Source organism: Chiroxiphia lanceolata, chromosome 20 (genome assembly GCF_009829145.1).
Source record: "Chiroxiphia lanceolata isolate bChiLan1 chromosome 20, bChiLan1.pri, whole genome shotgun sequence".
Classification (NCBI taxonomy): Eukaryota; Metazoa; Chordata; class Aves; order Passeriformes; family Pipridae; genus Chiroxiphia; species Chiroxiphia lanceolata.
Window position 1 is genome coordinate 11,129,106 of NC_045656.1, and position 23,348 is coordinate 11,152,453.

Here is a 23,348-nt window from a genome sequence, read left to right on the forward strand (position 1 = left end):
CCACACAACGAGCTGTTCCCTTCATTTTCAGTTGGAGTGGCAGCTTTCCACTTCTTCTGAAAATCAGCCCCATTAAGAAGAGATGTCTTATGCTTTGGGGTTTTTAGGTGGTTCTCTTGAGGCTTCTAAATAGCACCATGGTCATAGGTTTGACAGAAAATTCAGTTTTCTCTCTTTTTTTCCCTTAGCTCACAGAAATGTAACTTCTGTAGAAACAGATGTAAATAACCATTATTCAACCTGACAGTTTATCATCTTAATTCTTTGACTTTCTAACCTCAGCACGGATATTTTAAAAAAATGTAGTTAATCTGCTATGGAAATGCAAGTGTCTCACAAACAAAACACAACCCTCACTGTATTCCTGCTTCTATTTGGAAAACAAACATTTTTGGTGATGAATAATGCTTAAAAACAGTGTACAGAGATTCTACCTCACTTGATAAACACATTAGCCCAAAGAGAGTACCAGAGATGATCATAATCAGGGGGAGGCAAATATTTTTTCACACAAATTTAAAAGGTTTTTGATTGTGCTCCAAAGATGATGCTTAAAGTAATGAGTGGTGTTCTGTAGAGGGGAGAAGAGAGAGTGAATACTGGCTTTGATGTGAAATGAAGCAGTTTTTTAACTGCACGTGTTTTTAGTCTGAGAAGTGAAACATAATCTGTCGTGCTTTTTAGAGAACTCTGCTAAGTTTTTTACTTTAATCCTGGGCCATTAATTGGATCATATTCAATACTTAGAGGAAGCTCAGTAATTTTGATTTACCCTTAACAGTGTTTAATGGAAACGCTTCCATTTCCTGAAGGTTATTGAGATCCTTGAAGCTTAATGGTCAAGATTTTAAAAGGGAGCAGTCACCAGCTTCCAGCCCTGATGTTTCCTGGCCAGAGCTATCTTTAGATGCGAGGATTGTCCATTTAGAGATTTCTTATTTTCCAGGGAATGACTGAACACGGGATGTTATGTGGCAGAACCAAACAGGAGTAGGTGAATGAGGGCAAAGGAGCACCTCTGGGTGTCTCCTCTGCAGTCCCTTGCTGCTGGGCTGACACACAGGTACAGCTGAGTCTCCCCTGCTCAGTGACACAGTGTGCTGGGACTGGGCAGTGACACTGCTCTCAGACTGGGCAGGTCTGGGGTTATCTGGGTAAAGCAACAGCAGCTGGAGATCGTGAGCATCTGATGTCTTCTTTATCATCCTCCTCTTTTCACTTGTTCTTAATTTCTTCAGCCTCAAGAATTCGATTCCCTGTGCACAGTTTCCATGAAAACAAGGTATTTAGCTGCAGTATTTCTTCCTGCCTAAGGAAAATCTCATCTGCTAAATATACCCCATAAATTATCCTTCCACAGGCCTTCTTTTCTCTTCTCACCACCCTTCCAGCCTCAGAGCTCTCATTTCACACTCCATTAAGTCATGTCAAGATTTTCCTAGAGGCAAAAAAGGAGAAAACCTGAACTTGTTCACCTGACTCTATGAGAAGTAGCCGTGGTGAAGTCATAAAAAAGTGACATTTTCCAAAGCTTGGTGGGCACCATGATTATTTGAACTGTAAATCAATAATGTATCTGCACTTAATTAAATTCAGCAGTGGATACTGCAGAGAATGTTCTTCAAAACTGGCTAGAGTTAATGGATTTTTAGATGGCTGCTGTCAGTGGAACCATACAAGGGAATTACCTGAGCTGTGCTGATTTATTCCCAGTGCAGTGCTGCTCTTCCAATCCGTGTGTAATGAGTTGCTGCCTTTTTCTGTGGTGAGTTTTTGGCTGTGTTTGTTGTAGGTGCAGTGACTGTAGGCAGGCTCAGATCACATAGGGCTGTGCCCAGAGAGCTCACACTAGTTATTGACCTGTGTGCACACACACCTGGATCCAACAGCATGTGTATGTGTGTGTGCACAAGACCACCTGTTGATGCCTTTTTGGTGTCAGTGTCTTTTTAGAGTGTCAGATTCCAAAGAGGGGAAAATGGTTCATTTTCTTTGGAATAGGTAAATAACTTCATTTCCTTGTCCCATAGGTACAACACCTTGGAGGGTTTGTGTGTTATCTCTTTAGGCAGCAAGCTGAGCTTTGCACTTTGGGATTCCAGGCCGTTGCCTATTTTTGCTTTATCAAAAAGCACCATTGCCAAGGTCCTCTCCTGTCTTTTAGAAGATTCTGCAGCTTGAGGTGACTCTTCTCCCAGTGTGTTCAGGATGTGTTGAGTTTGCTTTCCAGCTGAGCTTGGCTGTGGGCAGTGCTGGCAAGGTGCAGTGAGCTCAGTGCCTGCCTTGGACACAGAGCCAAGGGAAAGCCCTGTGGGCTCTGCCAGGCAGCTTGTCCCTGGCTGCTGTGCTGTGCCACTCTCGTGCTGCTCACTGTGCTGGAGAGATGCCTTCCTGCTGTCCTGTGCTGCCAGGGTGACATCCCCACAGTCCCCAGGCTGGGATGAGGTGGCACCTCTGTGGCAAGATGTGTTGCCCTCTTTGGATGTTTTGTAGTTAACTGGATACAAGACACGGTGTGTTTGGAAGCGTGTTCAGATCCAGTCAGGTGTCAGTGTAAAGTCAGCTGTTCTGGAGTAGTTCCTGTAGAAAGCAGGAGAGAAGAGCTGGAGACAACCAGTGCTGTAAGTCTCAGTCAGGGGGTGAAGTGGAGGAGAATGAAGTGCCCTGAGGGTCACAGCAGCAGGGCTGTAACCTGCACCCTGATCTGAGGGTGCCTTACACGCAGAACTGGACATGCATTAGTCTCTCATGCTGTGGAACATACATTTTGAGGCAATCCAGCAGTGGAGTCCAGTGTCTCTCCCCTCACAAAAAATCCCTACACGTGTGCTTCGGGCAGTTGGGAACTGATGTTACCCAAGTCCTTGTGATGAGATATGTCACAATGGACTAATTAAATATTGGGGCTTTAGAGACAGTCACTGTGGAAATTGCCCTCAGTGGCAGCTGCAGCATTTATTAATAATTAAAGCTGTGCCTGCTGTGCTTTTCACTGAATTTGTTTCATTAATATTTTATTGTTTTAAAGAAATAAAAAGAAGCAGTGGAGGTGGGAAGAGACCCTGTTTCCTAAGCAACAACAATGCACTTCTTTGCAGTTATTTTTAAGGACAGGTTGCTTCGTTTAGGGTTTGGAACCAATTGTTGCTGCATTGCTCCGGGCATCTGGAAAGCAGCTTCTCTTTTTTCTTATTCTTTATTTCTGATTGAAAGGCAGAGCAGAACAGTTGCTGGGTTAAGAGCTGTTGTGATGGTTGCTAGAGAGGAGGTAGGACTGTGATGTGCAGAAGGTCCCATGCTGCCATCCCCGGGCAGTGCTGTCCCATCCCGTGCTGTTCCATCCCCGGGCAGTGCTGTCCCGTCCCGGGCTGTCCCATCCCCGGGCAGTGCTGTCCCATCCCCGGGCAGTGCTGTCCCATCCCCGGGCAGTGCTGTTCCATCCCCGGGCAGTGCTGTCCTGTCCCGGGCTGTTCCGGCTCGGATTTCCCTGGCTCGGAGCGGAGCCAGCCCGGCCGCGGGGATGGCACCGGGCTCCTGCTCTCCTGCTCGTGTCAGACAGGCACTGCTCTGCCCCCGCAGATGTCCTGTGATGGCAGAGCAGGATTGTGCCATGAGCTGATTGCTCACAGGGTCACGCGGGGATGTGCCCGGGAATCCTGGTCCTCTTTCCAGGGATCAGGCTGTTGTGCCTGATGGGGTGGTTGTGTTCTGGGGCAGTAGTTCTGGCTAGAAGTGCACCAGCATGGGAAGCAGTGTTAAACCTGCTGCTCAGTGGCACTCGGGTTAGTTCCAGGGCATGAGCAGTGTAGACAGGGGTTTTTCAGATGCAGACATTCAAGTGTTGTGGGATTTGGAGCCTTCAAGTACAATAAGGAGAGGAGTCTTCAAGAAGTGCTCAGCACCTGACAGTGTTGGGCGTAAAGTGCAACAACAAAAGGCTGCCTTCTCTCAAAAAGAGCCACTGAGTGCTGGGTGAGAGGCAGAGAGTATCTGAGCAGATGGAGAGGCATGTGTTCCTGAGAGGAACATTTCATGTGCAATTGGAGCTGTGGTTTCCCCCAGGGCTGCCCTGCTGTCAGGCAGTGCAGGAGAGCTGGGTGCTCACACAGACCCTGTGAGGGCTGCCCTGCTGCGTGGGCACACCTGGCACTACAGCTGGCTCCTCTCTTGCCTGTGAATGAATCCTTCACCCCTTCACATGGGCAGTGTTGGCTGTGTGACTCATCTGCAGTCTCACTTTAAAAGCCGATAGACAGGGAAGGCTTATTTTTTGTTTTGGTTTGTTGGGTTTTTTTTTAATTTGTATTTCTTTTGTTTCTCTTTCCTGCAGCAGGTTACACGGGAGCTGGATAGATTTCTGCTGCAGTCTTGCAAGGCTGACATAGTGCAGTGCAGTGCTTTGCTGGTGCCATCAGGGTGTGTTACAGTGTGGTTCTGTGAGTCTGTGATGTGCATAGTGGGGTGACATTACTGGGAGATTTCAGTTTGGTTTTGTACTGCCATTATCTGTACCTTACAAGGTGCTTGTAGTTGCAGGTTAGACACGTGCTGGCATGATCTGATTTGGAGCTGCAGTGTGTCTGCCTGTGCCCCTGACTGTGCCCTGTCCCGCAGGCGTGGTGGAGGCGTGTCTGCTGCACATGCTGAGGCGCAGGGCTGCCGGCTTCCTGCGCACCGACAAGGTGGCCGCGCTCTTCACCAAGGTGGGCAAGACGTGTCCCATCGCTGGGGACGTGTGCAAGAAGGTGCAGGAGCTGCAGCAGCAGGTGGAGAGCAGGTGAGGCCAAGGTCTGTTTGTCAGCAGAGTTCCTGCAGAGTGTGTGTGTGTGTGTGTGTGTGTGTGTGTGTGTGTGTGTGCACATGCTGGGCACACACAGACTGCTCCGGGAATTCAGGGCCTGCCTGGGCCACGTGTCTCGTTCGTGGCTGTAACAACGAGGCAGATGGTTGTGTTTGATGAAGCTGGCAGCAAGCAAAGGGGCAGAGGTGGGGAACTGGGCCTTTGGTGTTTCACTGTGCTGCTCAGTCCAGCAGAGCAGCATGTCCAGCCCACACACAGCACCAGAAGTGACTAATTGCTGGTGATTTCAGAGGGCTCACAGTCGGGGTATGGTGGACCAGCTTGGTGGGAAGGGAGTGGGTGGAAAGAGGAACCAAAGAACAGACTTAGTGGCAAAGCTGTTTTGGCATGCTTCTGTCAAACCAGTGACAGATTTGTGGGTATCATGGTAGGAATAGTTAAGTTAATGGATATAAAACTGATGGGAGGAAGGATAATATAGGAAAGCTGTTAAGTACATACTGGACTTGAGCACAACAGAATTTGTCCTGGAGTCAAGGACTAGAGATTAAAGAAAGTCTTAAATTTCTTGGTGCTGGTGAGTAGTGCAATTAAAATTTTCCATGTGGTTCTGCTAATGGAGTCACAGTGCATGAGCCTGTGGGAGGAGTGTCTTGTCCTGTAAGCTGAGGACAGGACCGTTTTTTCTTCTGTTTGTAGGCACTGCTGAGCCCTGAGAGCTCTTTGTACATCACAGGAACTTTTAGCCTCTGATCAACTTGCTGTAAGAAGGGCTTTGCCAAGAGAGCTTAACTTCTTGTTCTGTTGAAGTCTTCAATTATTGACAGTTGTTTAAATTAGCATTTATATTTCTGTGTCATTTTCTGGCATTTATCTTTATTAGACTTGTAGTTATCAGGCTTTGTTATGTAGCTTTTAGCAGGTATGTACCTATTTTTGATATATTTTTAATTGTGTGCCTACTGATACAGACTGGCATTTTATTAATTTTATTTCTTAAAATATTGGGAAGAAGGATGCTTTCTGTTGAAAATTCAATAGCCTCTCCTAGTTACGAGCCCACTCAACCCCCCCTAACTACTAGAGATCTTTGGCTGTGTCCTCTGACAGAAGGGAGCAAATGACTTAAATTCTGCAGTTTCTCTTGAAATTTTGTGGTTTTCAACTATTAACAGCCACAAAATTTAAGTGCTGTGGAAAATGTGCACAGTAAAGAGACTAATGGGAGGTCTGTAGGGGGTGGACTCGCTTTGCTGGGTGTGTGAAATGAGACAGCAGGGCTGGAGCTGCCTCACTGGTCCTGAGGCTGAGGCTCAAGAAAGCCCCTGTTTAGGATGCAGCTAAACACAGTGGAATTGCTCAGCTGTCAGTGCTGGCATGTATTTATTGCCTTGTAGAGGTGCTGTCATGGCCTCCTGGAGGACCAGGGACCGTGTAAATGCAGAGAGGAGTTACAGACCTCACCCCAAAGAGCCCCAAACAAATGTATTTACTCTTTGTAACTGAACAGTTTCCTGAAAGGGAACCTGAGTGCTGGCAAAGAACAGCATTGTTTGAGAACATGGATTTTCTCCTGCAGATTGTGGATGTCACAGTTTCTTTCCTCATTGAGTCAAAACTGAACTTTCTGCTATTTTAAGTGGAAAATTTTCTGGGAAAGAGATTAAGAGGGTTGCTGTTCCCCTCTCAGCCCAATGCAGAGAGCCAAGGCAATGTGCAGTGCTGTGCAGCAGGAAACTGTCCCTGTGAACTGGATAATCTTTACAGATTCCTCCTGTAAATAACTCAGAACTGAGGCATCCTGAATCCTCAGAGCCATGGTTTTCAGCAGATCCCTGGTGGTGTCTGACTAGAACTGCACACCCCAGAGGCAGTGGGTGCTCCCCCAGGGGTGCAGGCAGCTCCTGTGCAGACCTGCACTGGTCAGACACACAGGGGGTGTTCCAGCCCCTCCCCACGTGGAGAGCTCTTGGGGAGAAGAGCAGTCGGAATTCTGACTACTTTTACTTTGTCACCTTCTGCAGGAAAAACCAGCCCAGTGGGCAGGAACCCCTCAAGAGACAGGGATCAACCACGAGCAAAACTCCTGTCCTGACCCCTCAGGCCATCAAACACATCTGGGTTCGGACAGCCTTGATCGAGAAGGTGCTCGACAAGATTGTGCAGTACATTGTTGACAACTGCAGGTAAGAAAAGAAGCAGAAACAGGGATTTGTTGGACTGATGCTGAGTTTAGGTATCTGCAACAAGGGATTTCATCAGAAGTCTTCAAACCTCTGTGATGCAGAGTTCTGGTCAGATGAAAACCAGTTGCACAGACATTTAGAAAAAGATGTACTTTTGTTTTTAATCAATGATGGCATTTCAGGCTTACAAAAACTGTTAACAGACATTCAGCTTTCCAGAAATCAGCTGAAAACCCTAACTTCAAGTATATTAGGTGCCCAAATTCTAATGGGACCTAGATCTTAGTGGAATAGGAATGTCTTCTAATAGGTTATGAGCTGAAAAGAATCCTTTGGAACTTTAATATGTCAGGGAGGAAAATGCCCTTTGTAGATGAAAGAAGGGAAAATTAAAACAGGAGTTAATGACATAAAACCTTAGGGTTGTGAAAACAGGTTCTTTGAATCATGTTTCCTTTTTATAAAAGTCAAATTCTGTGTAAAATGAATCTTCCCTTGCAAAACCAGAGAAGAGCATCAATGCTTTATGGATGTATTCCACAGGGACTCCTTAAGAGGAAAAGACAAGTTCTCTCTGTTCTGTCATTGCTTCCTGCTGCCCAGGATCAGCTGTGGTTTCCCAAGGGGTGGCTCTTAACTCTTACCCTTCTTGCCCTTATGGGGCACACTGGGGACAGTTTCCCATAAAAAGATAAAGGGAGGGACCCTAAAGCTTGTTGTGGTCCCAGAAAGGTATGTGTATATCTGCTGCCACTGCAGTTTGTTTGCAGAGGTCCTCTTGTCACTGCACACTGGGGGACACATTCTTGCCCATCAAAGCCCAGGGGTCTGAACAAGGACAAGAGCTAGGGCAGAGCAACTTATTTTTACAGTATTTTCCAAGTTTGCATTACTGTTTTCCTTGTCATCAGCTTTATTTTCATGATGTATCTTCCCACTAAAAAGCAAGAGAATGGAAGAAAGGTTTTTATGCTGTTCAAGCAAACTGTTGCTCTGGGACATTAATACCAGCTTGGTTTATGAGCTGTGTGCAGCAGAGGCAGAGGGAGGCTTGGCTGTGTTGCAGAGCCAGAGCTAATGGAAGCATTTCAGTCGCTGTCTCAGTGTCTGTGGGTACACAGGCACAAGGTTTTTGTAATTTCTTTTCCATGTAATCCACCAGGAGACAAGAGAGTTTGCTCTCAATTTTTCCATTACTATGTGCTGGAGATATTCACCTTACTGCCTTCCCCATCCTTTAGATGAGTTAGGATCAGGTCCTGAATTGCAGGTATGTGATTTTGAGGACCTGATTTGGTGAATAAAACAAACCTCTTCCTAAGGCTTGTAGCCATGCATTTTTGGCATTACTGCTCCAATGCTCCATGTTCACATCCTTCAACTGTTCTGTCCTAGAAGAGGAGCAGGTGCTTTAGAGTTTGAGCCCCACCTAGTGAACAGACCATAGAGGACAGTGGCATTGCAGAAATGTGGGTGTTTGGATTTTTTGGCTGTGTGGTTTTGTAAGGCAGCTTTGCCTGCTGTCATGGCAAGACTTTGGGGTCACTGCAGGAGCTACTATTTGTAGCAGTTCATTGTTCTTGACAGTGTTTCGAGGTGATTCCTCACAGATGAAAGAGGTGTTTAGGAACGTGTGGATTGTTTTGTCTCTGTGGAAAATGGACAAAATTACTTGCAGAGAGTTATTGTTTGTCTCCATATTGCAGTAGTGCCCAAAGCCCCAGATCAAATATACTGGGTAAACACACTGAGCACAAGGCAAGCTCCTGCCTCTCAAGAGCTCAGTTAAAAAACAGATGAAGCAGAATGAGCATATTGAGAGGAGGTGACTTGCCTGGGATTATCACAGCTGATCATGGGCAGAATGTGCATCCAAAGGAGGGATGGTGGTCAGCTGGTTAAAGGTAGAAGTCTGGGGTGTAGGTTTATTGAATTAGTGGTTCCAGGCTCCTTTTATGCTCCATGGAGATCTAGTCAATGTTATTGATATAGTTTAGGAAATTATCTGCTTCTAAAGCAGATGTCTAAAATAAACTGAATTAATTTCTCCATAGCATTCTTACAATATGTTTTAATGATCTTTAAACACAGTTTGGGACATGCTGTGTTGTAAAAGGCTTCTTTAGCTGCAAACCCAACTTTTATTTGGGCTCTGATCTTTTATTCCTAGTAAATATTATGAGAAAGAAGCTTTACTCGCAGATCCTGTTTGTGGCCCAATACTGGCTTCTCTTCTGGGTGAGTTCTTGCAAAGTTACTTCTTATGCTGAAGAAAATAAATTGTTTCTTAAAACATTTTGTATTATAACACTGTTGCAAGAGATGATTTTTATCTCTCACGTGTAGTTTAGCTATTTATAACAGAGCCACACAGAAGATGTTGTTTTGTTGCTTACAAGCCCAGTACAGACCGGTCATCTGGTTTTATTATTAATTTTTGGTTGGATCAGAAAAGAGAAAGGGAATGGCTTTTTACTGAATGCTTGCTGGCAGATTGTAACTGCTAATGCTGCTGTGGCAGGGTGTTGTGGCCCTACAGGAGTACTTTGACACAGCCCTAGGTAACAGGACCTGCTATGTGTTTCTGTATTATGGGCTGATCCTGTAGGATCAGAGATCATTAATATTCACTTGGCTGGAGAAGGAGATCTCACCTTCAGTGCTCAACCAGCAGGATGGGACTGCGTGTTTGTGACCAGGCTCAGGTTTCTCTGCTGGCTGTTTTCCCAGTTGGTCCCTGTGCTCTGGAGTACACCAAGCTGAAGACAGCTGATCACTACTGGACAGACCCTTCTGCCGACGAGCTGGTGCAGCGGCACCGCATCCAGGGCGTCCACGGCCGCCAGGACTCGCCCTCCAAGCGCCCAGCCCTGGGAGTAGGTATTTACTGGGTGGCTGTTCCTGAGTTAAGGTACAGGTTGATAATAAAAACAACCCCATGAAGGAGAGATCTGAATCTGGAACAACCTTTCTGTTCTGTAATGGAGCCTTTATCACAGATTAGAGGTCCATTTGGGCCCCAGCGTCCTCTTTATCTCAATGTAGAAAAGTTTGAGATCCAGCACTAAATTCTGTGGCTGTTGACAGTTGTGATCTGGCCAGGTAACTCACAAGAGATCCTGAGCTGCTGTGCTCAGGGCTGAGTAAGAGTCCAGGTGATTTCTCTGCAAAGTCTCCAGGCTCCACAAGAAGTTCCACTCCGTGGAGATTGGTCTGAATGGTGCAGTTCCCGGGTTACTGCCCTGCCAGTACAGCCATCCCTGTCCCCCTGCCCTGCCCTCAGTACAGCCATCCCTGTCCCCCTGACCTGCCCTGCCCTCAGTACAGCCATCCCTGTCCCCCTGACCTGCCCTGCCCTCAGTACAGCCATCCCTGTCCCCCTGCCCTGCCCTCAGTACAGCCATCCCTGTCCCCTGCCCTGCCCTCAGTACAACCATCCCTGTCCCCCTGCCCTGCCCTCAGTACAGCCATCCCTGTCCCCTGCCCTGCCCTCAGTACAGCCATCCCTGTCCCCTGCCCTGCCCTCAGTACAGCCATCCCTGTCCCCTGACCTGCCCTGGCCGTGTGTCTGTGCCAGATCCGGAAGCGCCATTCCAGCGGGAGCACATCTGAAGATCCCTTTGCTGCCTCAGCCAGGGAGTACGTGGAGTCCCTGCACCAGAACTCCCGGACACACCTCCTGTACGGCAAGAACAACGTCCTGGTGCAGCCGGTGAGCCTGGGCAGGTTGGGGTGAGCCTGGGCAGGTTGGGGTGAGCCTGGGCAGGTTGGGGTGAGCCTGGGCAGGTTGGGGCCATTGGCTTGAGAAGTCAGTGGGGTAGGAGAGGGTGCAGCTCACACTTGTCAGGGGCTCAGGACAGTGCTGTCCTCCTGCCTGACTGTGTTGTGCTGAGGGAGATTAGGACATGACAGATGCTTTCACTGCCTGCCCAGTGTGAGTGTGAGGTGGGCCTGCAGGCAGGAACAAACATACTGGACCATATTTCATAAACCCAGCGGTTCTATTGTGATTTCCCTCTCTTTCTAGTAGTAATATTAAATACCAGCACTTTTGTTGTTAAGGTTTCCCTCAGCAGTTCCCAGATAATGCACCTCTGGAATTTATGGGGCATAGGAGCACTGGAACATATAACTTCTAGAGGTACTTTGTGCACTTTAGTCACCTGGGTTGTCTATTTGTTGCTTCTGTGAACAGAAAGATGACCTGGAAGCAATTCCTGGATATCTCTCCCTTCATCAGTCAGCAGATAATTTGACATTAAAATGGACTCCAAACCAGTTGATGAATGGAACCCTTGGAGATTCAGAGCTGGAGAAAAGGTATTCATTACACTCAGGAAAGATGGGAAGCATTCACAGTGTTTATTCCTTTATACTTGACACCATGGCATAAGTGTAACAAGGCTGATTTAATGGAAGGACTTCTGAATAGTGCCTGAGTTGAGGTCTTGGACAGCTTGGGTTCTGTTCCTGTTTTGTCACAGATGAAGCAACTTTCCAAGGGTCCTGTCCTGCATTTGGATATAAGGCCTTTTCTAAAGGAAAACAAAAGCCTGCTCTTCCACATGTTCAGGAGAAAAGGCTCAACATAACCTTCCATCATTAGAATTCTTGTACATCCTTTCAGAGGGTCCCAAATCACTTGGCACCTGTGGCTGATCTCAGCCTCAGAAGAGAGACCTGCAATGTCATTGTCTTTCCTTAGATCAGTTATTCATTGGATTTGGGATTTTACTTCAGTAGGAAGACAGGTAGTCTTGCACCAGTCAGGTATGTCTCCTCAGGGAATGCTTCCTTCAACCCCAGAACCATGCTCTCAGATGCTTAATCCACACCATTCTTTTTCTAAAACTTCATGTGTATTTTTCATAGCACATTAATGAATATGGAAAAACCAATGTCTCCTGCACTTTCCTTCCCTCTTAGTGTTTACTGGGACTACGCACTGATGGTGCCACTGAGCCAGATTGTCTGCATCCACTGCCATCAGCAACGTAAGCATAACCCGTCCTCTCCTGTGTCCCCCAGAGCCCTCCCTGCCAGGGGAATGTCAATGCTGCTGACAGTTTATGTGGTACCTCTTAGGGGGTTGTTATGAACAGAGACAAACGCTTTTTCATCTTCAGCTGCCTTCACTGAAGGGCCCAGTGAGGCTCCTGTGCCAGCACTCCAGTGTCAGCTGATTTCTGTGCTTTGGTTTTTCTGTGTGTTGGGTTTTTCTGGATGTCTGTGCAGAACTGCACTTACAGGAAGCTGTCAGAGGCAGGTGTTAAACATGGAAGCTTTGGCTTTGAAAGCACAGACCCCTATCCACTGAGCATTTCAAAAAAGGAAAGGGGGAAAAGCAGGCCTGTCAGCCTTGTCCACAGTGGGATCATCAGCCTGTAGAAAGAGCATGTGTGTAACCAGGCCACCCTCTATCACCCTCGGACCACCCAGAGCTCACGAGCCCATTCTGCTCAGTGGAGGGAGAATCTGGAATGCCACTTCTCTCCCACTGCTTTCCTGACCACAAGCCTCAAGTCAGAATCACAGAGCAAAGACACAGAACATTTAGAAATTTTATTTGAGTCGTATTTGAGTTACAGTTGGACTGAAGGACTTCTTGAACTAAGAATCTGTTTTAGAAGAGAGTTTAAATATTTTGCTTTAAAATACATAAGCAGGAGAGCCACTTGAACTATGTCTTTTTCTCTCTCAGTGTCAGGAACACCTCTGACTCGTTATGGATGTGTGGGAATGAGTGTTAAAATCTGCAGTCCCAGCTGACAGAGGATGACAACTGCAGGAGGCCTGTCACAGCTTGCTTGTATCTTGAGGTTCTTTAGGACTAAAGGGCTGAGATCATCCCTAGATCACACTGTGTCTTACAGAGGTTTAGTGAACTACTTAGAGATGATCACCAATAAAATTCATTTAGAAAGTAAGAGTAGAAAATAGAGGTTCTAGTGTAACAGTGTGGACTCCCCTTGTCCTTCTTTGCAGCAGAAAGCAGATGGACATTAGTCTTGGTGAGCCAGGATGGAACTCAGAAGCCTCCACTGCACTTCCCCCAGGGAGGGCACCTCCTCGCCTTCCTGTCCTGTCTGGAAAATGGTCTCCTGCCTCGTGGTCAGCTGGAGCCACCACTGTGGTCCCAACAGGGCAAGGTACTGTCTTTTCTGGTGGGCTGTTGGAGTAGGTGGGGTTGGTCTTAATGTGCCTGATCCACAAGGTCTGGGCATTCATTTCCAACTGCTTTATAGTAAAGTGGGAGGCAAAATAACTCCATTTAGTCAAATTTGATTCTTATACAGATAGTCTATAAAAATTGTTCATACCTTCATTGCCCCATTGAGCAATGAACTACAATCTGCTGTTGTATCAAAATACAGCCAGGTGGGAGGAACAAGACAGGGATGGACTGGGACAGAGCTGCTGCTGGAGGCTTGGGGTGCCCAACTCCCACAGATTACAAGAAAAGGCTGGTTTACAGTGCACAGAAAATCATGTTCCGTGCCCCTGAACCACTTGCTGTGTATGACTCCACATTTTCTCCCTCACCTCCTCCCATCATTGAAAGTTTGAAGACTTAAAATGCTAAAGGTCTGCAGTAATAGTTTGTTGTACTCTGTCAGTAGCTGAATGCATGGAATCATTATTTTCTCTAGGGTAAGGTATTTCCAAAGCTTCGAAAACGGAACAGCAATAAATCCGTGGACATGGAGGAGGTGCCAGCTGAGGACACATCCACAGACTACGTGTTCAGAATTATCTATCCTGGACACAAACACGACAACAGTAAGTGCCTTTGTTCAGCTTTGTTTAAAACAAACAAACAAAAACCCAAACCAAACATCTGATAAAACCTTGAAGTAATATCCTGGGAAGTACCTGGAGGTAACAGACAAGCCAGGTTTTTTGGGGGGTGGAGGGGGAAACCCTATCACAGAATTTCACTGAGGAGATAATTGTGATCAACATGTACAGCTTAGGTTTCCTTAATGCAGTGGGACTTGTTATCTTAGGAATGGAGTCGAGGTGGGGAACTTTATTTATATTTACTCTGTGTTTTGCAGAGGAAGTTTTCAAAATACTCCCCTGGGCTTGCAAACTAAAACCAAAAAGATTGCTTGACTAGTCAAGAGCAGCTTTGCTCCCGAAGTGAGGATATTTTTACTGGCCACACTGCTTGCTTATATTGTTGTTATTAGGAAAAAAAACCCATAAAACTCAACTCCTAAAGTACTCCAAGAACCCCTTGGGCTAACTTTTCCTGGCTTAGAAGCAAGAACTTAACAATGGATAAATAAAGGCCCTTCCAAGGAAATTAATGAATTCCCAAGCACCAAACCACCTCATGTCATCAGTGAATACAAATTCCTTACATGCAAGAAGGCATTTGAGTTAGTTCTCAAACAGCACGTTTGGTTTTATTCCCCTTGACAAAGAAGCAAGAATTTCCCCAGAAGATCAGACCCTACAGTTTACAGGGGATTTGCAGTTACTGCTCCAGTTGGGACTTAGTACAGCTGAAAAAACAGGAATCTCCACTGTACCCTCCTCACCCTGGGGACTGGACCACAATGATGGCCAGGCTGTGCTGGGGCTTCTGGGCTGGCACAGAGAAGTCCATGCACACACCAGCAGAGCATGTTCTGCCTTTGCCTGGATGGAGAGGACTGCAGAGTCCAGGGGCACACTGGGCACAGACCTGTGGGTCCTGTGCCAGGCAGAGGGGCTGGCCCTGCTGTGGGGTCCTGTGTGTCTGCAGGACCAGGCAGAGCTGGGGAGCCAAGGTTTGCTGCCCATGAGGGCAGGGTGAAGGACAGGAGCTAGTTGGAGCCAAGAACTCTTGCAGAGCTTTGCTGAAAAGCACACTCAACTGCTGCAGGCACTGGGAGCTTTCTCCCTTGCCATGATGTGACACGTGTGCTCTCACAGCCTGTGCACACTCAAAGGCTGCCCTGCGTTTGGTGGAGCTGCTTTTTTCTGTAAGAAACTCATTTTTCATACCTGTTTACAGGAGCTCGTACCCTCGAGAAGAGGGCAGGATTCAGGTCCTTTATCTTTGCTGACCATGTCCTTTTGAGCTTTCCCACAGAATCGAGTTCTCTCTTCTTATGCTCCTCTTTCACTATTTTCTTTGAGCAGTAACTATTAACTACCACCACTTAGCTGCCAGCCGCTCTACCTCTGTTGACGATGATGAGGAGGAGGAAGATAAGCTACACGCAATGCTATCAATGATCTGCTCTCGGAACCTCACAGCTCCTAATAGGATGAAAGGTTTTTATCCTCCTCCCCTGTGTCCCAGAGCTCCCTTGCAGCTCCTTCCACTGATGCATACAACAGTGTTGGCATTATTGCAGGGAAGAACATTTCACGTACGCCGTGAGCTCTGGAGGTAGAGGTGATTGTGCAGAGAGGCTGGGAATGTGCTCACAGCCTGTGGGGAGTGGGAACAGCATCTTCCCTCTCCTTTGACATGTGTGCTGCTGAACAGGCAAACCCCCTCTTTCCAGAGGCTTCCTTTCCTAAAGGCTGGACACTAGAGCAGGTTCTTCTAAGAGAAGGAGGGAGTGTAACAGCTCCCTGTGTTCTCCCTCCAGGAGCTGGTCATGCACAGAGTGGGGAGGGCAGCCTTGGGTTGGAGCACTGGGGCAGAACCAGTGCAGCAGGAGCAGTGACGTGCTGGGCACGGCCAGGAATGGATGTGCCTGTGTGGGCAGGAGAGGGCAGGAGTGGGGGGGGGGACAGTGTCAGCCCAGGGGTGGTTCGGGTACACGAGGCCACTCTGGACACCTCTGAGAGGCAGCAGAGGTGTGCAGAGAAGGTTGTATGGAGATGCAGTGCCTTTCTGGGTCAGTGCTTTCATTCCACTTGCATCCATAGGCTGGATGGGCTTCAGAGGATCAGCTGTGAGACTCTCCACCACCCTCCACAAATCTGCCACCTATTTATTTTCCTAAAACAATCCATAACTGATTATTTAAGTTTGTATTCTCAAGAAGTGTGTGCATTTGGGATCCAGTAGTGTAGTTCTGGATTCTGAGAAGTCCTTGCTTTCTCTTACACCTTTAAATAGTGGAGCAGTGATTTTGGTTCCAAGTGATGTTGGCCCTGGGCTGATGGGACTGACTGCAGGAGATGCTGATTGCCCTGCATCTCTGTACAGTGCTGATGTTCTGCTTAGACAAGGCATGAACAGGTGTTCAAGGAGATCCTCCTAAATTCCTCTAGGCTGCCCACACACTTATCCCAAGGGAGCAGCCCCTGGAAACTGATGAAACCCAGACCAAGTTAATAAAGAGTTCTTGGAAAGCATGGATGGAAAGAAGCTGTGAAAATAGAGTGTTCCCCCTGAAAAAGATGCTGTTTTAGGAAGTTTCAGTGTGTCCTAACTGATCCTGCCTGGATAGGGCAGTAATGGGAAGGAAGAACATTTAACTCTGCCATGTACACCTTAAGAGGCCAACTGGTCTAAAGCATAAGAACACAATTTAGTCTTTAGTCAGATGATGGAAACTTTAAGTTATCCCACTAGAGTGGCTGTCAGGTGTCTGCTTTTGCTTATTTAATCTTGAAGGGGATGGCAGAGTTAGGGATGTGTCTGCTGGACTAGCCTGCCTGGCCAGCAGCCCTGTTCCATAATGACAACACTGTTGTAGCAGGTTTGCAGCCATTTGCTTTGACATTTTGCAACATGCTCGACTTTTGCATGTAGCTGAAGTTACAGATAATACCACTATAATTAAATAAAAGATGCTGTTCACTCTAATTCTTCACTAATTCAGGTACCTTTCATCTGAATCTTTAGGTTCTGTGGGGTTCTTTCCTTGTTTCTCTAAAAAACGGAATAAAAAATTAAAACTGAAAAACCCACTTTTCCTGTCTGTAGAGGGGAGGCAAAAATGATCTAAAAATGTTTATCCAGTGGTTTTTATTTGAACCCAATAAGAAGCTGCAATAAATACTGGGTCATTCAGCTCCTTCCTGAAGAATTAAGGTGAAGAGCATTTTTGCATCACACTTTGTTTTGTGTAGTGGAACACACGTGACTGCTTCCGCATGAGCCTGTGCTTTTTCTGTTAACAAATGGTTTTACTCCACTCCTTCCTCACCTCTGCCCATTTTCTAATAGACACTCCTAAAATGCTTTGTGCTACCTTGATTTAAAATGCATGAGATGGTTTGGAATTGCCCCCCCCAATAAATGTCTGTTTGAAAAGCACGGCCCAGGGGACTGGATTTTGCTTATAAATGTTAATTTAGTGACATACTTTATGACATAAATCATGGTATTTGCCTTAATTTTAATCATGGGTGAGCTGAAAGGCCAGTTATTTATTATAAACCAAAAAATCCACGTGCTCAAATGGCAGTTGGAAAGGCTGAAGAACTGAAGCCAAGCTTTCTGAAGGGAACTGCTGATTTTTTGAGTTGCCTTCTTGAAGCTGGTTAAAAAGGCAAATAGATTTGGTGGAGCAGGGATAGCTCAGGAAGCTGCATTGTACTGTTGGATCCCATATTCCTGCAGAGTATCCTTTTATCAACTTGGTGTGGACTTTAGCAGGACTGGAACTGTCCTTTTGTGCTGAATATTTTATAGGATCTGGTTCTGAGGGGGAAAGAAGCATCTTCTGAAAGTAACTGACTTGGTTTAATTTCTTTCATGCTTCAACTTTCACTCCAGCTGGACCAGCAGTTTCATGGCTGTTTCAGGAACTGCAAAATGAAATTCTGAGGCCTGAATTAAATAGAAGGTTGGGCTAGATGATCTCTTCTGGCCATAAATACCATTTCCATAGCATTACACAAGAGCCAGCTCAGTTGTCACTGCAGCACCCTTTTCTCTTTTGAAACATGAACTGGGATGTGCATGGGCAAGAGAGGGGGAAATGGTGAAGGGATTTGGCTTCCTGGGAAGGGCCCCTGCTCAGCATGCAGCAGGTCCAGCTGTGCCCAGAGCAGTGATTCTGAGGATGCTGCTCTCCTGTTTCTGGAATCAAGGTTCAGAGCCTACTGAGAAGTAAAGCATGAACCCTTAGAATGCACAGAAGGAAGAGGAGGAAAGAAGGAAAAAGGCTGATGTGCTGCTGTCTTGTTTGGTTTTTCTGCAGACACCGGTGAGATGATAGAGATGCAAGGCTTTGGGGCAAACCTGCTCTCCTGGCAGCTGGAGCACTGCAGCCAGGGCTCCTCCTGTGTGTCCTGCTCCACAGGCAGCTCTCCCTACGACATTCCCAGCTGCTGCAACTGCATCCACGACCGGTGAGCAAGCTGTGCAGAGAGCTTTCCCGGGGGACTGTGTGCATGCCACAGGTAAAAGCAGGAAGGTTTTAGTGGTTGCAGCACCAGAGTAACAATTTTCAAGTAGTTTCTAACATAAAAAGATGGACTTAAAAGCAATAAATTTAATTTATAGAACTGACCTATTAATCTACTCTCCAGTCACATTTTGATAGAAAAATTGCATCTAGTTCTTTTGTCTGGTGTAACAACTTCAGCTCTGGAAGCATTATATGTAACAAGTCATTAACAATTACAATGAAGGACAACAGTTCACCTCATTTGACATGGACTTTTACAGTGTACTTGCAGCAGTGGCTGCATGTGCCAGGGGAATCTGTTTGGGGCCAAAATGTTGGTGGGGAAAATGCTTTAAAAAGTGGAATTTCTTATTATTGCGTCCTTTAACTAAATAAGTCTTGGTGCAGAGGAAGAATTGCTATGTGTAGGACATAGGGATCAGCATGAAATTCCTGATGCTCTCTCCTCACAACCTGCCATTGTCCTGTTGATGCCTCTCCACAGAACTCCACTAAAGATGTTGTGTGAAAGCATGAAGAGGCAGATCATTTCCAGAGCCTTTTATGGATGTGAGTGAAGCTTCTTATATCCAATATCTTTATGCTTATCTAAACAACATGGGATGTTTGGTTTAGAAAGCAGCCCCACCCCAACTTTATTGCTGTGAGTCAGAAAAGCTCCAGGTAGTAGGGTGGATGTGACTGCAGTGTCACAGCTTCATAATGCCAGTATCTTGTGGGTTCTGCAGGTGGCAGTGGGTGAAGGGATGTGCAGACAGAATGTAGTTTGCCACGGCAGCGTAACAGGCTCCTTGGATTTTACTGGTCTGTGTAAGATCTGTTTAATCTTCAGCTCTGTTGTCATTCCTCGCTGTGACACCGTGCAGTGTTCAGTTCACAGAGGATGTTGGTGGCAGGTTTACTGTCCCAGGGGCTGGGCACTGCTCACGGGTGAACATTCCCCCCAGGGCTGGCCCACTGCCGGCACTTGTCGACGGTGCGGACTCACCTCTCGGCCCTGGTGAACCACAACATCGTCCCCCCCGACCGGCCCTGCAGCGCCGCCGGGGGCCTCACCAAGGAGGTCTGGAGCAAGTACCAGAAGGACAAGAAGGTCAGTAACACGACACCTTCATGTGCAGCTCCATACACAACTGCCCTGGGCATGGAAGCACTTGGAATGGGCCCCAAGAAATATTAGAGGTGTTTTCTGCCCTCCACAGGGCCACTTCTCTGTCTTGTAAGAATGAGTTGATTCTTAAAATCTCTTCTCTCCTTTGCTTCTCTGATGATGGCAAAGATCTGAATTAACTTCAAAGCAACTGATCTCATGATGACTCCAGTCTATTCCAAGTTAGATTATTTTCATGGGATATTTCACTGGATTTGAGCTAAGGCCCTAAAGGCTTGAATCAAGCTGCAAAATCTGTCTAGTGCCCTGCCTGTATTTCACTGTCTGTGTGCTCAGTGTGAAGTGTCTTTGAGTGTGCCTGAGGAAAATACAGGTATATTGCCTTCAACACCTCTTTCTCCTGGCTGCTATAGAACTATAAGGAACTGGAATTGCTGAGGAGAGTTTACTATGGTGGGGTGCAGCACGAGATCCGGAAGGAAGTGTGGCCGTTCTTGTTGGGTCACTACAAATTCGGGATGGCCAAGAAAGAGATGGACCAGGTAAGCACAGCTTCCCGGGAATGGGAGTCACCTTTGCAGAGAGTAGGTTTTGTTTTCTGAATAGCAAGGGTTGGTCTTTATTACTGTTAAATATTCCCAAGGGAAAAATGCTGCTGAAAACATAGGTAACCCATGTTAGCAGAGGGACTGTGATACCATGCTGTTATGTCTGAAAGTCACTAGATGGGAGTTCTTTCTTGAAGTCAGGGAACCTGCAATCAGCTCTGCCTGTGGCTCAGGGCACTTGTCCTGAGCACATTCACAAATCTGTCACTTAGAAAATGGAGAGACATTGACATTTGGATAGGAACTTGACTCATCTCTCTTTTATATGGTGTGTTAGCTGAGTTACTGCATCTGCATATGTGGACTTCTGCTGGAGCTGGGAACAGCCCAGATGGACCCTCTGGAGTTACTGTCCAGAGACCAAAAACACCCAGAAGAAGGTTTGGTTTGTAAGTTCATTATGCTTTTGTTAGACTTAAATATGTGGCCCTGTAAAACACACAATGTGACTTCAGATGACACACTCTGGACATGACATCTCCCATGCTGCTGCTAACACTAGTCATGAATAACTGCCCAGGTTATGTCACAGCCTTATTCTGCCATCTGAAACCTGAAGTGTATTGTTTCCACTAATGAAACCACAATTTGCCCACCTCTCAGTTACACCATCTCCCTTTGCTAATCTGTTTATAGCAACAGCACCTTTCTCCTTTGCTGAGTGCTGTCACTTGTTGCACTTACTCCCAGAAGGAGAGGAAGTGATGTGCTCCCCTGCAGGGCCACAGGACTGCAGCAGGACCCAGGCCTGTGGGCAAGGGCTGGACTGGGTGTTGATAAAACATTGCTTTGCCCTGACATCACCCAAATATTGGCTGAACTGGATAGAACAGTAATGAGGTTTGCCCTGGAATATAATTAATTGACACATTAATCTGCTTTTCAGTTAGTGTTATTACCAGGGAGGTAGCACTCATGCAGTAGCTTATCCTGTTCTAGATTAAATTGATAAGGAGTAGTTTATATATCAAAACATTTGGCATTTGCTAACTCCCAAGTACTTTATATGCCAAGGGATAGTTTATATCCTGTGAGCATCTCCAGAGCAGAAGGGCGGCCTGACCTCGAGCCTTGCCATGGGCAAATCAGCTGTCTTGCAAACAGGGGCCACTTTATAAACAGCTCTCTTCTTGCTAAACATTGCTATGGCAATCTGAGTTGTTTTCCTCCCACTAATCTTTATCATAAACCAGTTCTGAACACAGATGGAGAAATGTACCCCTTCACTGTTCAAACTGGGTCACAGTCCAGATTCTCCTCCCTGAAATCCAGTCATCTTTGCAGATGTTTATACAGATTTTCTGGCTGCAGTGTGTACATCAGTACTGTTCTGCTGAGCAAATTCCTGCCCTTCCATGCCACCAGCATCGGAAGAAGATGCAGTACCCCAGAAACCACAGAGGGCAGTGAGTGAGCCCTGCTGGTTGCCCTAGCTCATGAGAACTGAAAAAAGGGCCCAGATGCAGAGTGGGAGATGTGAAGCCATATCTCAAGGATGCTAGCTCCATCTCCAAAGGGCATCTGTACAGCTGGAACACAGCAGATTTGGCAAGAAGACATAAATAATGGAGCCTGTTTGTATGACAGGAATTACAGTAAATTCATAAAGAGATGATGCAAGATAGAAAAGATCTGATCTGCAGAATTCAGGCTGCTATAGAAGATTTTCCTCCCTGTGTTTGTACCATACTAACATAGGGATGCTCCAAACTTACCTGGAATTCTAAGGAGCAACTCAACACCAGTAGTGAACAACAGTAATAACTAACTCCTCAAAGGAAGGGGCTGTGGGGACTTACCCTGAATGTAAGAGTCTGTTAAAGGAATGACATGAAAACAGTCATAACACCTGCATGGACAGGGAACTCTCGTGTCCTTAACTGAAGTCGTCGCAGGTGATTTATCATCTTTGCCTTCTGATGGTATTTTTGCAGTTGTCCATCAGTATCTGGGGCGCTCCCAGACATGGCTGTTCTCCAGCCCTCCACTAACTGTTGTATTTTATGATTTATGACTCGACAGCTACCTCAAGTGACAAATAGCCTGCAGCTCTTAGCATGAACACTTGGGTAGTAGCTCAGCCAGTGGAGTCCAGAGCCTGGAGCCAGCTCACTTTTGTGGTTTCTCTTCAGCTCTTGACAAGTGACAGAGTAATAAAATTACTGCATGTCCCTTAATAGCTCTAGGGGAGTTTCTGTGTCTGTCTTTCAACAGAGAAAGCCACTGAAAGCAAAGATCTGTTTTATTGCTGTGGGACCAGCGCAGGTGGGTCTGGCCATGCACAGTGCAGCACTTGCCTTAGACCTCTCCCTCCTGGCTTCCTCCCGGTGCTAATGCCTTCTCTCCAGGGGAGCAGCACCTCAGGACGTGTCTGTGTGCCTGCAGGTGGACGCAGACATCGCTCTGCAGTACCAGAAGGTGATGGCAGAGTGGAAGGCCTGCGAGGTCGTTGTGAAGCAGCGAGAGAAGGAGTCGCACTCGACCACGCTGGCCAAGTTCTCATCGGGCAGCAGCATCGACAGCCACGTCCAGCGGCTCATCCACAGGGACTCCACCATCAGCAACGATGTAGGTACTCCCTTCCCACTCACCATCTGCTGTGGGCAGCACTGGGCACTCGCAGAGGTGCAGCCCCGGGAAGCAGAGATGGAGGTTAGCACAGCTCCATCAGCCTGGGTCCTGTGCAGAGACTGGAGCTGTAGTGCCTCTAGGATAGAGTGAAGGCCAGGTTGGAATTTTGGGAATTCTGTAGCTGTTCTTAAGCAGGACCTGCCTAAGGGGCTTTCAGGTTCACCTTCTTAGGAAGATCCTCTCTCACAGAGGATTAGCTCCGCAGGTCTGTCCCTTGCAGGTCCCTCAGTCAAATCCAGCACAGAGCAAACGATCGCTACTCTGAGGACGTGTTTTTGGTTTTGCGTGTCCCAGGTGTTCATATCTGTGGATGAAACGGACTCAGTGGAGCGGGAGCCCAAAGGGCAGGACGAGCCCCCGTTCCCGGCGGTGCCGCCCGACACACCCGCGCCCGCGGCCGTGGAGTTCGACTCCCCCGACTCGGGGCTCCCGTCCTCCAGGAACTACTCGGTGGCCTCGGGCATCCTGTCCAGCATTGACGATGGGCAGAGCGGCTCCTTCGAGGATGGGGCTGAAGAAGAAGGCAGTGCTGAGGTGGGGAGGACTGACCCTGGCACACCACGTGTGCAGAGAGCCAAGGCAGTGGTGCTGCAGTCTCAAGACTCTGTCTCAGAAGAGCAGCTGTGTTCCCAGGTGGATTATTTAATGGATGTGGCTTCTGTCTGCGCTGCATCCTACACAGTAAGTCACAACTGCAGT

General features: G+C 47.1%; 1 protein-coding gene across 7 annotated transcripts in view; it reads left to right on the forward strand.

The window, feature by feature from the left end:
- The window catches only part of SGSM2 (small G protein signaling modulator 2), a 42,178-nt gene that overhangs the window by 12,408 nt on the left and 6,422 nt on the right, over positions 1-23,348 (forward strand). For 2 of the 7 annotated variants that reach the window (XM_032707277.1, XM_032707279.1), the window contains exons 3-18: positions 4,615-4,777; positions 6,826-6,987; positions 9,158-9,225; positions 9,718-9,863; positions 10,565-10,699; positions 11,183-11,307; positions 11,914-11,981; positions 12,976-13,136; positions 13,638-13,767; positions 15,121-15,255; positions 18,090-18,240; positions 18,784-18,848; positions 19,247-19,392; positions 19,824-19,952; positions 22,404-22,586; positions 22,944-23,330. In XM_032707277.1, coding sequence (XP_032563168.1) covers positions 4,615-4,777; positions 6,826-6,987; positions 9,158-9,225; positions 9,718-9,863; positions 10,565-10,699; positions 11,183-11,307; positions 11,914-11,981; positions 12,976-13,136; positions 13,638-13,767; positions 15,121-15,255; positions 18,090-18,240; positions 18,784-18,848; positions 19,247-19,392; positions 19,824-19,952; positions 22,404-22,586; positions 22,944-23,330 — 2,354 coding nt within the window. Of the gene's footprint in view, positions 1-4,614; positions 4,778-6,825; positions 6,988-9,157; positions 9,226-9,717; positions 9,864-10,564; positions 10,700-11,182; positions 11,308-11,913; positions 11,982-12,972; positions 13,137-13,637; positions 13,768-15,120; positions 15,256-18,089; positions 18,241-18,783; positions 18,849-19,246; positions 19,393-19,823; positions 19,953-22,403; positions 22,587-22,943; positions 23,331-23,348 lie in introns of all 7 variants that reach the window. The other 5 variants (XM_032707276.1, XM_032707278.1, XM_032707281.1 and 2 more) reach the window with 3 other exon arrangements.